Below are 14677 nucleotides of genomic sequence, written 5' to 3' on the forward strand. Positions count from 1 at the left end.
GTTTCATGGTAGCATGCAGAGTATAATTCATTGTGTTTCAAGGGCAAGTTTTTGCTGATTGTTATCTCGATAGGCCACGCGTCGGGATATACATTGTATCTTCTCAGAGTTGATCGATTGATTTCCAACCCCGGAAGAGCGGTGTTATCGCATCCGTATGTAGAGTACCAGGTGGATCTTCACGTGACCCCCCAAACTATTCAGAATCCGGGAAATGCAGAGAAGAAGAGAAAGAAGAAGCCATGTGGTCGGGATAGATAAACAAGCCGCTGCCAATTGTCGGGCCCTGCAGTAACTGAATCGCCCACCATTCGGAAAGCTGAAGTATCGCATTGCAAAAGTGCAACAATTGTTTTATGATTGGACGGGTAAGTAAGGAGAAACGCCGTTAGAGCTATTTTAATAAATTCCCCAAGTGGCTGCATAAAGTAAGCCGGACACATTGCAACCCCCGGACCTATCCTTGGTGCCTGTAGATGTGGGAGAAATACGACGAACTCCCGTCACCTCATCACCACATCTAACGTGTACCTATCTCCCACCTACCACATCCACACAAAAGCGCCCTCGCATCATAACAGAAGCACGAATTAAACGAGGAATCCAGTACCGGTCACTCCGACCGTGACAGCAAACATGTCCGACGAAAAGGATCTTCGGGCTGACGTCGATGTTAGTGCCAGTATTGAGGCTCCGTCTACCTCGATGCCTACAAAGGAAACAGCAGAGACGAAGCATACTGAGATGGTTACGGGTTCAGTACCCGTAACTGTGAACGGGGATGCTTCTGACGACGAAGAGAGCTTCACTGAGGTCAAGATCTCAGATGTACACGAAGAGGATGAAGAAAAGGAGCAGGAAATCGAAGCTCCTCAACCTAAGCTTACACCAATAGCTGACATTCCCGTTGTTTTGGAACCCGCAGAGGAGGCAAAAGAAAAAAGAAATGAACACCTAGAGAAGGACAGCCCTGTCGAGTCCACGCCAGTACCGGCGTCTCCTGTCGAGGAGTCTACAGAAAAGGTTGAAGAAGCAGAATCGCCCCCGGATGCACCGGAGAAGAACAGCCCCATTGAAGCTAAACCAGCTGCACTACAATCGTCGGAAGAAGCATCCATTTCATCTTCGGAGAAGTCCCCGCCTCCCACAATCTCCGTCCCGGATATGCGGGACCGAGAGCTACCACCTCTTCCGAACCCACCACTTACCCCGAAAGCTGGAATTCCACTTCCAATCTCTACAGACCGACCAGTTCAGTCTGAAGCACGGACTGCCCCTCCCACACCTATGCGTGAATCCTCAAAAAATGCACCTACCACGAGCTCTGCGCGAGTCACCTCCGCGTCACTAACTACGAACAATAGTGCAGGGCAGCCGTCATTATCATCGATGGTTTTTGTAGTCCAAGCACTCGAATCGATCGGCGCTTCAAAAGAAGGAAAGCGGAGAAAGTCTTTAGGAGAAAGTGTACAGCGGGCTCTTACAGCTATCAGAGATGCAGCTCCCCAACTGCCGCCGGATCCAGCAGTCGTATTTGAGCCATTACAGATAGCATGTACTGTCCAAAATACAGCTGTTGTTACCACTGCGCTGGATTGTATCGGGAAACTTATCAGCTACTCATATTTTTCAATACTACCGCCGGCACCCCCGGCGGAACCTGAAAGAGCAAATGAGAAGATGCCAGCACCCGAAACACCGCTCATTGAGAAAGCAATTGAAACTATCTGTGATTGTTTTCAGGGCGACACAACCCCAGATATGGTGCAGCTCCAGATTATCAAAGCCCTTCTAGCAGCAGTCCTGAACGACAAAGTAATTGTGCACGGCGCAGGCCTATTGAAGGCTGTCAGACAAACCTACAATATCTTCCTTCTTTCACGAAATAGTCCGAACCAAATGACAGCACAAGGAACATTAACACAGATGGTTCATACAGTGTTCGAGCGTGTCAAGATCCGGATTGCAATGAAGGAAGCAAATCTAGCTACGTCTGCTAATAGCGGCAACGAATCCCCAGCTGTGCCCAATAGACCCTCAAGCGTAGATGGGGATAGTGTTGTTGGGGGCTCGGAGGTGCCGTCTTCAGCTGGAGGAGAAAAAGTCCCAGAGAAGATCACGCTGCAAAGTTTTGAGAACCGAAAATCATTCGACGATGAACGAATTGCTGACAATGTGCCCACTACCGTCACCCGTTCATCCTCGCACAGAAACGCTCAGCCTTCAGGTTCTACGAGCGCAGAAGAAGACGAGGACGAGGTTTTCACTAAAGATGCGTTTTTAGTTTTCAGGGCCATGTGTAAACTCTCCATCAAAACCCTACCAGCAGAGCAAGTTGCGGACTTGAAAAGCCATGGGATGAGAAGCAAACTGCTCAGTCTGCATTTGCTACATACAATACTTAAAAGCCATATGATCGTATTTGTGAGTCCGTTGAGCACAATACGTTCAAGTAGCAGTGCAGAAGCGACAGGGTTTGTGCATGCCATTAAGCAGTATCTCTGCCTATCGCTCTCAAGGAATGCAGCGAGTGCGGTCGGATTAGTATTCGAAGTTTGCTGTGAGATATTTTGGCTATTAGTAGGAAGCATGAGGGTTATGCTGAAGGTGCGTTGAGAGTTCCAGGTGGAATATTTTCTCGTATTTAAAGAAATAATGCTAATTATTACAAATAACAGAAAGAAATCGAGGTATTTTTGAAAGAAATCTACCTCAATATCCTTGACAACCGTCATAGTAGTGTTCAGCAAAAGCAATACCTTCTCAGTGTCCTAGAAAGAATCTGCTCAGATCCAAGGGCGCTTGTAGAAATCTATCTCAACTATGATTGTGACCGAACAGCACTTGATAACATGTTCCAACGCCTTATCGAACACCTTTCACGCATCACCACAACACAAGTCTCTATTACAGAACTTCAACAACAACAATACGGGGAAGAGCGGAAGAAAAACGAAAACAACAAGCATTACGGATTCTCACTCCCACCAAGCTTATCCACAGCTAACATCGCAGCTACACCTGCAAGTACTTTGGATCCAACATTCCCTGTTGAGTATACGTTGAAAAGACAAAGTTTGGAGTGTTTGATAGCCGTGTTGCAGAGCTTAGTTACTTGGTCACAGAAAGGATTTGTAGATGTTTTACAGGAGAATGCAGGAAGGGAGAGCCAGGACGGGAGGGACAGCTTGGATAACACCTACATTTCACCACGGCTGTCTACTGTCGGCACTCCAATCATAGGAACACCATACCCAGAACTTGAGAGATCTGTTTCGTCAGTGGATGTGAACGAGATGGTGGATGACCCGAGTCAACTTGAGAAGGCTAAGCAAAGGAAGACTGCACTCGTCGAAGCAATCAAAAAGTTCAACTTCAAGCCCAAACGAGGAATTAAAGCATTAGTTGAAGGTGGATTCATAGAGTCCGAAACACCAGCAAACATCGCCGAGTTCTTACTGAAGAATAATAACAGCTTGGATAAAAAGGTGATAGGTGAGTATCTCGGAGAGGGGGATCCTGAAAATATTGCAGCAATGCACGCATTCGTCGATCAAATGGACTTTGTTCGTATGCGTTTCGTCGATGCCCTTCGTCGCTTCCTCCAGTCCTTCCGTCTACCTGGAGAAGCCCAAAAAATCGATCGTTTCATGTTGAAATTTGCGGAACGTTACATCAGCGGGAATCCAAATGCTTTTGCGAATGCAGATACTGCGTATGTGTTGGCGTATTCGGTCATTCTATTGAACACAGATCAGCATAGTGCTAAGCTGAAGGGGCGAGCACGAATGACACCAGATGAGTTCGTGAAGAACAACCGTGGTATCAATGATAATGCCGATTTACCACCGGAGTATTTACTCGCAATTTACGAGGAGATCCGAAACAATGAGATTGTGCTCGAAGGCGAGAAGGAAAGGGAGGCCGCAAGGGGTGCAGCAATCATCGAGAGTGGTGGCGGGATTGTCGAGGGTATTGGAAGAGTTCTAGCAAACGCCGGAAGGGATCTAGAAAGAGAGGCCTACGTTCATGCGAGTGAGGAAATGGCGAACAAGACAGAACAATTGTTCAAGACACTACTCAAGGCGCAGAGAAGGAACGGAAGTAGGCCACAATTGTCAAAATATATCGCGGCGTCTTCCTCAAAGCACGTGGGACCAATGTTCGAAGTGACTTGGATGTCAATATTGTCAGGGCTTTCAGGAGCGGCACAAGATAGCAACGAGACTGAGATGATAAAATTGTGTATGGAGGGATTCAAGCTCGCTATCCGAGTAGCTTGCTTTTTCGATCTTGAGACACCAAGGATTGCATTTGTCACTGCGCTCGCGAAGTTTACACATCTCAACAATCTCAGCGAGATGAAGAGCAAGAACGTGGAGGCTCTCAAGGTCCTACTTGACGTCGCACAGACAGAAGGGAACCTCCTCAAGACCTCATGGAGAGATGTGTTGACTTGCATCTCCCAGCTCGAACGCTTCCAACTCATCTCATCTGGCGTTGACGAGGGCTCAGTTCCAGATGTCACGAAGGGCCGTATCATCCACCCCGATGCCAATAGCGACGCAAGATCTCGTTCCAGCATGCAATCTCAGCGCCCTATGCGTTCACGGCCTAGAACACAGACCAATACGCATTATGTTGCCGAGGTAGCAGAGGAGAGCAGGAGTCGTGAAGTTATTATAGCTGTTGACAAGATTTTTGCCAACACCAGTAAATTGACGGGAGAGGCTATCGTAGATTTTGTAAGGGCATTGAGTGAGGTGTCTTGGCAAGAGATCCAAAGTTCTGGCCAGAGCGAGCATCCTAGAATGTTCAGTTTGCAAAAGCTAGTAGAAATCAGTTACTACAACATGGGGAGAATCAGAGTTGAGTGGAGTAACTTGTGGAATATTCTGGGAGAGCACTTCAATCAGGTTTGTCCCCCTAAAGCATTACCCGAGAGGAATTGTGCTCTTGAGATTGGAGTTAATAAAGAGCATAGGTCGGATGTCATACAAATACTTCTGTGGTGTTTTTTGCATTGGATTCGTTACGTCAACTATCCATGCGATTCTTAGAGATAGAGGAACTCCCACACTTTAAGTTCCAGAAGGACTTTTTGAAGCCGTTTCAACATGTTATGGCGAACAACGCAGTTGTGCCAGTGAAAGATATGGTGTTGAGGTGTCTCAGCCAGATGTTGCAGGCAAGAGGTGACAAAATCAAGAGTGGTTGGAGGACTATGTTTGGAACTTTTACATACGCGGCAAAAGAGAACTATGGTATGTTGTTTTCGCTCAACGATTTTCTGAATGATATTGGGCATGCTAAAAGTGATTGTGGTTTCACAGACCAAATTGTGAATCTGGCCTTCGATAGCGTCAGGAAGATTTATAGCACCAGATTTGGTGTTGTTGTCTCCCAGGGTGGATTTACAGACATGATCGTTTGTCTCACCGAATTTGCGAAAAATCAACGGTTCCAGAAAATCTCACTGCAAGCAATTGAAACCTTGAAGGGTACAGTTCCGGATATGCTTTCATGTCCGGAATGCCCACTTTCACAGACGAAGAAGCCTGCCGCGCTCGGCGACGAACTTAACCCAGCAATGATAAGAACTGTGAAGGAAGATCCAATGATCAAGTTCTGGTTCCCGGTCTTGTTTTCTTTCCATGACATCCTCATGACGGGTGAAGATCTGGAGGCGAGGACAAGAGCCCTAGGTTATCTTTTTGATATACTTGTGAAGTACGGTGGGGACTTTCCGACGGATTTCTGGGATACGATATGCCATGAGCTCTTATTCCCCATCTTCATGGTGCTGAAGAGTCGGAGCGAGATGGCACATTTTAGTACCCAGGAGGCAGTAGGTATGTGGTTGAGCACAACTATGATTCAGGCGTTACGAAACTTGATCGCACTGTTCACCCACTATTTCGACTTGCTGGAGAGGATGCTTGACGGGTTTTTGGACCTTTTGGTGACTTGCATTTGTCAAGAGAACGACACAATCGCAAGGATAGGTAGCAGCTGTCTACAACAACTGATCCTACAAAGTGTGAAGAAGCTAAGACCAGAACACTGGACAAAAATTGTATCGGCGTTCGTTCAACTCTTTGAAATAACCACTGCAGATCAGCTCTTCTCGGCGGCAACACAAGGGAGCGGTGCCAGGTCAGTGAGCGGGACTAGCACACACCAGAGCCCACCAAATGAGCCAAAGGGAGCCTTCAATGATGCAGTTATGGAAGAGGATGCGGACGGAGAGAATGCGCTGAAGATTAACGGACTGTCGACACCTATGCTGGGCGACGATAGTTCTGATACTTCACCCGAAGGTCGAAACGCCCAGAACATCGATCTTGAAGACTACCGCCCTCAGCAACTGACTCAGCAGCCTGTAGTTACAGCCGCAAGGAGGAGGTTTTTCAACAAAATCATCACGAAATGTGTCTTGCAACTCCTTATGATTGAGACTGTCTCGGAACTATTCTCGAACGATGCTGTGTACAGTGAGATCCCAAGTACGGAGTTATTGAGGCTGATGGGAGTGTTGAAGAAGAGCTTTACGTTCGCGAGAAGATTCAATAGCGATAAGGAGTTGCGCATGAAACTATGGAGGGAAGGGTTTATGAAGCAGCCACCGAATCTGTTGAAGCAGGAGAGCGGGAGTGCCTCGACTTATGTCAGTATCTTGTTGAGGATGTATCATGATGATCAACGAGAAAGGAGAGAGAGTCGGGGTGCCATTGAGTCGGCGTTGATCCCGTATGTTTAACCCTTCTCCAAGTCCTCCAATCACCACTACAAAGAAATTTACTAATAATAATTTGACACAGGCTTTGTGTGGACATCCTTCGCAGTTATACAATTCTCGACGAAGAGACTCAGCAGCGAAATGTTATCGCTTGGAGACCAGTGGTAGTAGATGTGATGGAGGGGTACACAAACTTTCCAGAGAGGGACTTCGACAGGCACATTGACACATTCTACCCACTTGCCGTAGAAATGTTGAACAGAGAGCCTGGACCAGATGTGAGGATTGCACTGCAGAACCTCCTGAGAAGAGTAGGAGAAGTAAAGAGGATGGGGATTATGGGGCGTGGTAGAGTAAGAGATAGGAGGATGAGTGATATGAGTGGGGTGAACGTACGGAGGACACCTTAAAAGGATACTTTACTTTCTTTTATCTTTTTTTATTTTTATTTCTTTCATTCATAGAGTTATTTCCTCTTTAAACGACTTATTGGACTTGGAGCAGTGTGGTGTTTCTGGGGCGAGGAAAAGTCTTGTTATGTTGTTTTTAGCTTGCATATTCCTTTTCGCCTTGTACTAATTTAGGTAGGGGTTTTCTTGTTTATCAGAAAATGTAATCTGTAGCTAGTACCTGCTTAATCTTTTCTTCAATCTAGACAGACTTGCATTGGCTAGCCAAGATGCTACTACAGAGTGGTGGATAAGAACATATGTAGCTAAGAACAAATAACAAATAACAAAGGCGTAGCTTAATGGAGAACACACTAGACATCCAGAAAATCTAAGACTCAAATCACTAGACTTTAGGGCTTCTAGATATGAAAGATTTATTAATCTTTAACAGCCTTTAATTTAGCTCATTCGACGTATTTTAGAAGAGCTATATGACTACTCGTAAATTAAAAAGGCAATAGGCATGCTTTTACACTGTTTCCCTCAACACATTACTGCCTAACCCCCATCCTCTCCTCCCTGGTCTTCTGCCTCACTCTCTGGTCCACCGCAACCGGAACCTTCTGCAGACTCTCCTGGAAGCTGTTGCTAGCCTCGCTCTTAGTATCCTGGGCCTTTTTGAACTCGTCGTAGAGGATGAGGTCATCAGTTGTGAGCTTGATCGGGGTTGGTTTGCGGCGGAGCATTTTGTGTTTTTTGTTTTTGTTTTGCTTCGGAGGTGTTTATGTGGTTGTTGTGCAACTACCACTGGAATGAGCTTGGATACACTGAACAAACGGACTCCACACCACACTTACCAGACCAGACGCTCACCGATATATGCAATTTGCAAAACTCTTACTAGCACCCAGAAGATAAGATGCCCAACGATGAAAGGTGAGCGACTCGCAACGATGGTGGTAGGCAATGTCAGCAGTGGGGAAGGGAAGGGGGTGTGGTCGTAGTGCTTACTGACGCGCGTGGTGTGTTGCAATAGTTCCTTGACGACCACTCAACGCGAGATCCTGACAGAGCTTCAGAAGATCTTGATGACAGTAAACCAATTGTAAAAAACCATCAGTTCTGTTTTTTCTTTCTTGTTTTGAGCTTTGTTTTTGTTTCCTTCAACTTACCATGACCTTGAAGGAATGATTCGTTACTCAAGACGATAGCGCTAGCGAAGGAAGGTGGGGATATGCAGCGCCTGCAGAAGGAGGTTATCACTACTGGTGGAAAGGTCTTTGGAGATGCGCTGGGCAAAGATGGGATGGACGTGGCCGATAATATGGAAGAGGATTGATCGTGCACAATAAAATTCTTTCTATGTAGACTGTATATAATGTTTTCCCTGTGCAGCGATCCCACGTTGAGCCCACCCAGAGAACACTATCAAATTTTACATAGTTATTGGTGGTACTGCATTTTCTAACGAGTGATATAACGTGAAGATAACGCAGGCGGAGATATAGTATCGGAAAACAGTCCTTTATGGGAATATAACACTATGATCATGAAGTCTTACTTTACATAGTCGGAGATATGATCTGGTCCAGAGCTGGTGTGGTGTGCCTTGCAGAATCTAGTCTGAGCTCAGAACTGCGGCCCCGAGAAAGCTGAGATTTTAGCCATAACTAATTAAGTATGTAGAGTACTTAAGTACATGTATTTAGTAAAAAAAACCCTAAAAAGCCATCACAAGCCCAACGCCCCCGTTAAAGTCGATAACCATTTATTAATAAGCTCACAAATAACTAATCTAAATAGCATAATCTTCCTCCTTGTGGTCAGGAAGCATTATGATTGGTTGGTTTTCTTCTACCAGGACTGCTATGCAGTAGATAGTGGACAAATTGCAAAGAGCCACTCCCGAGTTCGGAAGGGATGCGACATGAATGACTGGCTTCGTAGATAGAATGGACATTACAATATCCACTTAGAGGTCGTACATTGATTGGACAGTATATTTCTCTCTCTTAGGCTTAAGCTTTAGCGAATTTGCGGCCGGAGGCTGCATTCCACTTGTATAATATAATAACGTATTGTACTGCGAAACCGCCCATGATAGGGATTCCGCCCACATAGCAACGGGTCACGAACCACAACCCGTGAGGGTAAAAATAATATCATTACTCAAAATAAAAACTACCTACTCATTCTATATAATCTATTGACCTTTAAATTGACTTCTTGTCACCCTAGTTCCCCTGGGTTGGGGTGTGGTAGCCTCAAAGTCATCAATGTGTTTCCATTGCCGGCCCCCTCCATACTCCTCACTAGACCCTCCATCCTCCTCCTCCAACCATTCTTCTTCATCACTATGGTGATCTATCCTTTGTACCATAACCCCATTAGATAACTTGACCGCTTTTTTGACTATCCCTTTAACTTTCCCTTTAGATGATTTGCCACCAAGGTCATGTGTCTTTTTCTTTTCTTCCTTGATAGCGGCTTTGGCTGCTCTTGTTGCATCTGCAGCCTCTCTAATTTCCCTGAGCCTAATTACCTCTTCAGTAGTAATCACCCTCGCTTTAGAAAGCCGCTTCCTATCTGTAAAATTATTCTTGGACTTTTTGGCAGCGGCTTCTCTAATTTTCTGGTGAACATGATCATTGATTTCCTTATCTGTAATAGCCTGCTGTAAACCTTTATCCATCTGTTTGACAATGGCACGCAACTTGCATGCGCTGTCATTGTTTCCTTTAATATATGACAAAGCCAATTTAGTAGTTGATCTAGCCATCCTAGAATTGCGAGGGGTGGCGGTGATCGCCAAAGAGTCTCGGCGATTTGCAGACGCCGAGATTTTGGGGTTTGAGACGCGCCGAGGGTTAAAGGGCCAGATGCCAGCTGCTTCCCATGCAGCGCATATATTCTTGTTAGTATAAGTCATGCGCCGAGCCCTGAACAGGTATCTATCTAATGTTAGTTGAGGGAATGTAGGACAACGGAGCAGGTCAACATACTGCAGGAACATGCCCTTATTGATGCCCAATTCACCACCTTGGGCAGCCTCATCTAGAATATTGCTGTAATGGCATTGCAAAGGCCCAAATAGGCCTATATCCAGCGGTTGGAGAAGGTGGGTGGAGTGTGGAGGTAAGCAAAATGGTATTATTTTATGCTTAAGGCAGTAATCAAAAAATTCCCAAGTGACATGTGATGCGTGTCCATCCATTATTAGCAATCTCCACGCCCCATTTGCCCTATAAAAACCGTTAATATAATTCAATTATGGATGGTTTTGGAAAGGTACTGACGTCTCGGCACTGAATTTTTCGAAGTTTTTAGTCAACCATTCCATCCCCAGGAATGTATCAGTCCAACCCTTGGGTGAAAACCCAAACGTAGCCAAATCATTAGCTGTTACTCCTGCATACCACCCTTTATAATGTCCAATACCTTGATTAATAATCATAGGTGGTAGAGGTTCTCCGGCTGCATTTACAGTTTCAATAACCGTCACCCATTCTCGGTTACCATTGTGCGTCAAGCGTGGGTTCTTGCGACCGCAACGGCAGATCACCTTGCACTTAGAAGCGATTCCCATCATGAACCCTTTCTCATCCATGTTGTAGGAGTTTTTGGGAAGGATATTATAAAGCTTAATAACGTGTCGTAGCTGTAAAATTATATCAACGTTTTATTCCGAAAATATAGCGACCAATGGATTGAGTAGTACCTTGTCAAAGTAGTCTTTTAACAATCTAGGATTATTGGCAAATGCTCTTTGCCTTTCAATACGTCCGGTAAAGCGCGATGACAGCTCAGGATTGCGATCGAGAAATCGTGTTAACCAGTGCTGACCCAATTTGCGACCGCTTGCACGTTTAGAGACTAGATATGCAGCCATCTCTTTTACCAGACTTAAGTGCAGCGGAAATCCCCAGTCGTCCATGCGTTCGCACCATTGTACTATTGACTTTTCTTCGTACTCAGTCAATAGTTGTTGATGCCGATGACTTTCCCTTCTGCTCTGGGCACCTCGGAGGCGGTCACGAAGAGTTGACCATGGTATGCTGAACTTCTCGGCTGATGCTCTGATAGACGGCTCAAGTGTTTTGTAATAGTCCTTTATTGCTAGTTGTATCAGGTTCTCATGCTCCTCCTTCGCTCTACCTTTCAAACGGCCCATGTTGATAGCGAAGAATGCGTTGACTACTACTATTCTATCTTGCCGAACCTTTTATGAGTACAGCCGGCGTTTGCATCTTCACTTGGCGTTGAGCGTTGAGGAGTGCCAAGACTCTGTGCGGAATCTATGTCTTGGGCGGTTTCACGGTACAGTACGTTATGCAAAACTAATCCTTTGTGTTGGTGTGACGGCCAGCGACTAAAGTACATACTTGTGTACTTAATGAACCATACAATATTCGCATACTGACCTACAAATAGTAATAAATCCATTCACAAGATTTATGGAGGGAGAGCCTCAAGTTAAAACCCTAATTAAACCACGCTTCTTTCGAGCTCAAAGTCGGTTTCTGCCAATGAGAATTCAAGCTGACACACCTACCCTCTACTAGTATCATGAATTGAGCTATGCCCTAAAATAAATAACCGATCAACATTTATCTTCGGGTTAACCTTTGGGCCGTAGGCGAGAGCATACTAAGCTCGGAATATCACAGCCTTATAATTAAGAGACGCGTCGATCTCCAAAGACTTGGCACAGCCTTTGATTTATCCGAAGATCGCTTATTGGATGATTCCTTGAACTAGTGTTCAGCTCTGGAGGGTTTTAAAGCTACAGGAGCGCGTATAACCCATGGCCAGCAAACTTCATGGATCCAAAGTTTAAATGGATTCACGTGGACCACTATTCCCATAGCCACATATAATCTAAAAAGTTGACTTTTTGCGGAGCAACATTTCGCCGAATAGACGAAGTTTTTGCGGAGCAACATTTCGCCGAATAGACGAAGTTGTTGCTGAAAACGCCAATAATACTACAGATTTGGTCGCGTCACTCATCTTCATAGATGTAAACCACTATAGTTCTTAATGAACTTAAAACTGGTAGTGATCAGTATTACTAGTTTCTTTTTGGGCGGGGCATTATCTCACCGAGTAGACGAAGGGAGGCTGAGGACTTCTTAATCGTAATTTGAATATAAGAATGAATGCGAAGCTCCTTACTGTAGATTCAATCTCGATAATTCAAGCCATACATCTAGAGCAATTTTCCTCCTTTTCTACTTTCTCATATAACTAAACTTCCCTCCTTTACTTTGAATGTCTTGTGTAAGTGAAAACGCTTTTCTTCGTGGCTACAGAGCAACTTACAAAACCCTCGGGTTTTACAGAGGTTATAATTTCCCTCTATGTATGTTCTAGTCCATAACCTCGTATATACCGCATTGGATCAAATCTAATGCAATCAGGGTTCGTGTTCGGTGGAGCTTTACTCGGCTTCTCGCTTTCCAGACTTGGATACCTAGATATAGCAGGGATCTTTTCGAAGGAAGCCAGTCCTGGGGAATGGTTTTGGTACCGGCATGGAGTTGATAGAAGTTAGTTATTTGGTCTTTTACATTGGAATCATCGCAAAGCTGACAGCTGAATTAGTTGGTATCACGATACACCTAGCAGCAATTCTACCCTGCGGCATCCTATCAGTATTCCAATTCGTCCCCATTATACGTCATGTTAGCCCCCTCTTCCTTTCATATTTAGACCTGGATCGTAACTCATATAAACAGAAAGCCTTGATAGTACATCGTATTGATGGGTACATCATCCTCATACTTTTATGGATCGCTACAGCTGGTGCACTCATGATAGCCCGTCGTGCATTCGGCGGAGATCCTATAACTCAGGCTGGGACATATTTTTTGTCCTTTATAACACTTGTGGCTTCGTCTATGGCATACTATAACATCAAAAGGCTACAAATTGACCAGCATAGGAACTGGATGCTCAGAGCGATGGTTTATGTTAGTAACTTTGGAACGGTTGCAATTTAGTTAGACTGAGCTGACATGACTATATGTGCAATAGATGTCGAGTATTATAACGCTCCGCCTTGTGATGGTGATTGGCGCGAAAATCATCACCAGTATCAATTCATACTACAGGGTGAGTCGCACGCACAGAACCAATCCACAAAAGCTAGTGAAGGCCTAATCTTATTCCCTACCTTAGCTTATGCGTTGCGACGAAGTCGCGTTTATCATGGATGACGCCTCTCGGTTCGCAGAATCCTACCCTACCTGCTTGACTAATGCCAATTATGGCTATATTGCTGTTCAAGCGTCGTTCAAGTCCGGATCCTCACCCGAGAAGATCGGTGCTGCGTTCCGGTTGACCTTTGGGATGGGAATGTGGATTGCTATCTTAGTTCATGTTATTGGGGTAGAGATATATGTAGGCCCTCCCGGTTTAATTAGTTTTGTTGAGTGTTGCTATGATACTAACATTGCCAAAGATTCGATTGACACCTGCTGAATCTGAGAGGTTGAGAGGAGTGGCGTACGAGAAGCAGCTGAAAGCAGGACTGACTCCTGCAGGGAGTGCGGGGCTTACGACGGATGTTTGGGGAGACGCAGTTTGGGCGCCGAAGAAGAGTGCGGACGCGGAATCTGTACCACTCCAAATGTTGAGTCATGACCAGTAAAGAGGCGGTTGTCGGAAGTTATAGATTTTGGCGGTTTTAAAGTTTGGTGTATGTACTGAGATATAGTAGCTGTACATACATGTACATGTAGTTTCATAGAAGTCATATGTCCTATATTTATGTTACATGTGGCTTTTAACCACATCCACAAACCCCCATCCCGCTCCCTCATGTGATTGAAACGTTCGAACAAGCCTAGCCCCAAGGTTGTAAGCCAAAGATCAATTAACCCCTAACCTGTTATCAAAGCAGAAACTTCATTTAAAGTCAAATTTCAAGGGGATCCTCCTGGGCGTTAGCTCACCTCCGTTGGATTTTCTACCATAGCCTCCAGGCTTCAAACAATTAATAAATTACCAATCAATCAATCTGCGTTCTGAACCTTGCCGAGTGATGGATGATGATTATTCCGGACTAAACCAAACATGGCTTAGGAGGAGAGCATAACCGGTAAATTCTTTGGTATTTGACGTTTCCGATTCCGTTTATGAATTTTTGTTCTTCAGTTGCCGTCATGGAAAGTTTGCCTAGGCTTCGTTGTAAGTAAGTTGCGCGTACTTGCGGCGAGAAAGCGGCGGCTGAGACTTATATATACGTAGTATTCTCGCTGTAATTACATCTAGTACGTACATGGCGCTTGAGGTTATGCTACCGGTCTCAAGCAACAGCTTTTGTAAAATTATATCTACGAATGAAAACCTCACATTACTGCCACCTTTTGAATTTTATATAGTTCCACATTTTTCATACAAGGCACTCTCAAGGCTGACATCTACGCCCGAACCACTGGAGTATCTAGGGCACCCTTTTCTTCGCGCCCAAAAATTTCGAACTCCAAATGCCATCCATCAATCTGATATAATACTGAGAAAATGATACATCGGTTGTCAAAAC

At 45.0% G+C, this 14677-nt stretch overlaps 5 protein-coding genes across 5 annotated transcripts; 3 read left to right on the plus strand and 2 right to left on the minus strand.

The window, feature by feature from the left end:
* Positions 1 to 636: 636 nt before the first annotated feature.
* Positions 637 to 7149, plus strand: H6S33_001298 (uncharacterized protein; the record flags this gene model as incomplete). The annotated part of the gene is made up of 5 exons (XM_044832661.1): positions 637 to 2607; positions 2679 to 4916; positions 4985 to 5264; positions 5334 to 6750; positions 6822 to 7149. 5 exons carry the CDS (start codon positions 637 to 639, stop codon positions 7147 to 7149), a joined length of 6234 nt encoding a protein of 2077 aa, XP_044694265.1.
* A 533-nt stretch (positions 7150 to 7682) lies between these two features.
* H6S33_001299 (uncharacterized protein) lies at positions 7683 to 7877 on the minus strand (the record flags this gene model as incomplete). The annotated part of the gene is made up of 1 exon (XM_044832662.1): positions 7683 to 7877. One exon carries the CDS (start codon positions 7875 to 7877, stop codon positions 7683 to 7685), a length of 195 nt encoding a protein of 64 aa, XP_044694266.1.
* Positions 7878 to 8050: 173 nt separating this feature from the next.
* H6S33_001300 (uncharacterized protein) lies at positions 8051 to 8470 on the plus strand (the record flags this gene model as incomplete). The annotated part of the gene is made up of 3 exons (XM_044832663.1): positions 8051 to 8067; positions 8168 to 8236; positions 8317 to 8470. The coding sequence occupies 3 exons, from the start codon at positions 8051 to 8053 to the stop codon at positions 8468 to 8470; spliced, it is 240 nt and encodes a 79-aa protein (XP_044694267.1).
* An 864-nt stretch (positions 8471 to 9334) lies between these two features.
* Positions 9335 to 11302, minus strand: H6S33_001301 (uncharacterized protein; the record flags this gene model as incomplete). Its single annotated transcript, XM_044832664.1, has 4 exons — positions 9335 to 10082; positions 10134 to 10373; positions 10428 to 10789; positions 10850 to 11302. 4 exons carry the CDS (start codon positions 11300 to 11302, stop codon positions 9335 to 9337), a joined length of 1803 nt encoding a protein of 600 aa, XP_044694268.1.
* A 1729-nt stretch (positions 11303 to 13031) lies between these two features.
* H6S33_001302 (uncharacterized protein) lies at positions 13032 to 13783 on the plus strand (the record flags this gene model as incomplete). The annotated part of the gene is made up of 4 exons (XM_044832665.1): positions 13032 to 13103; positions 13168 to 13245; positions 13312 to 13533; positions 13595 to 13783. 4 exons carry the CDS (start codon positions 13032 to 13034, stop codon positions 13781 to 13783), a joined length of 561 nt encoding a protein of 186 aa, XP_044694269.1.
* Between the last annotated feature and the right edge of the window lie 894 nt (positions 13784 to 14677).

The sequence above is a fragment of the Morchella sextelata genome, assembly GCF_020137385.1.
Source record: "Morchella sextelata strain SCLS chromosome Unknown scls_10, whole genome shotgun sequence".
Lineage (NCBI taxonomy): Eukaryota > Fungi > Ascomycota > Pezizomycetes > Pezizales > Morchellaceae > Morchella > Morchella sextelata.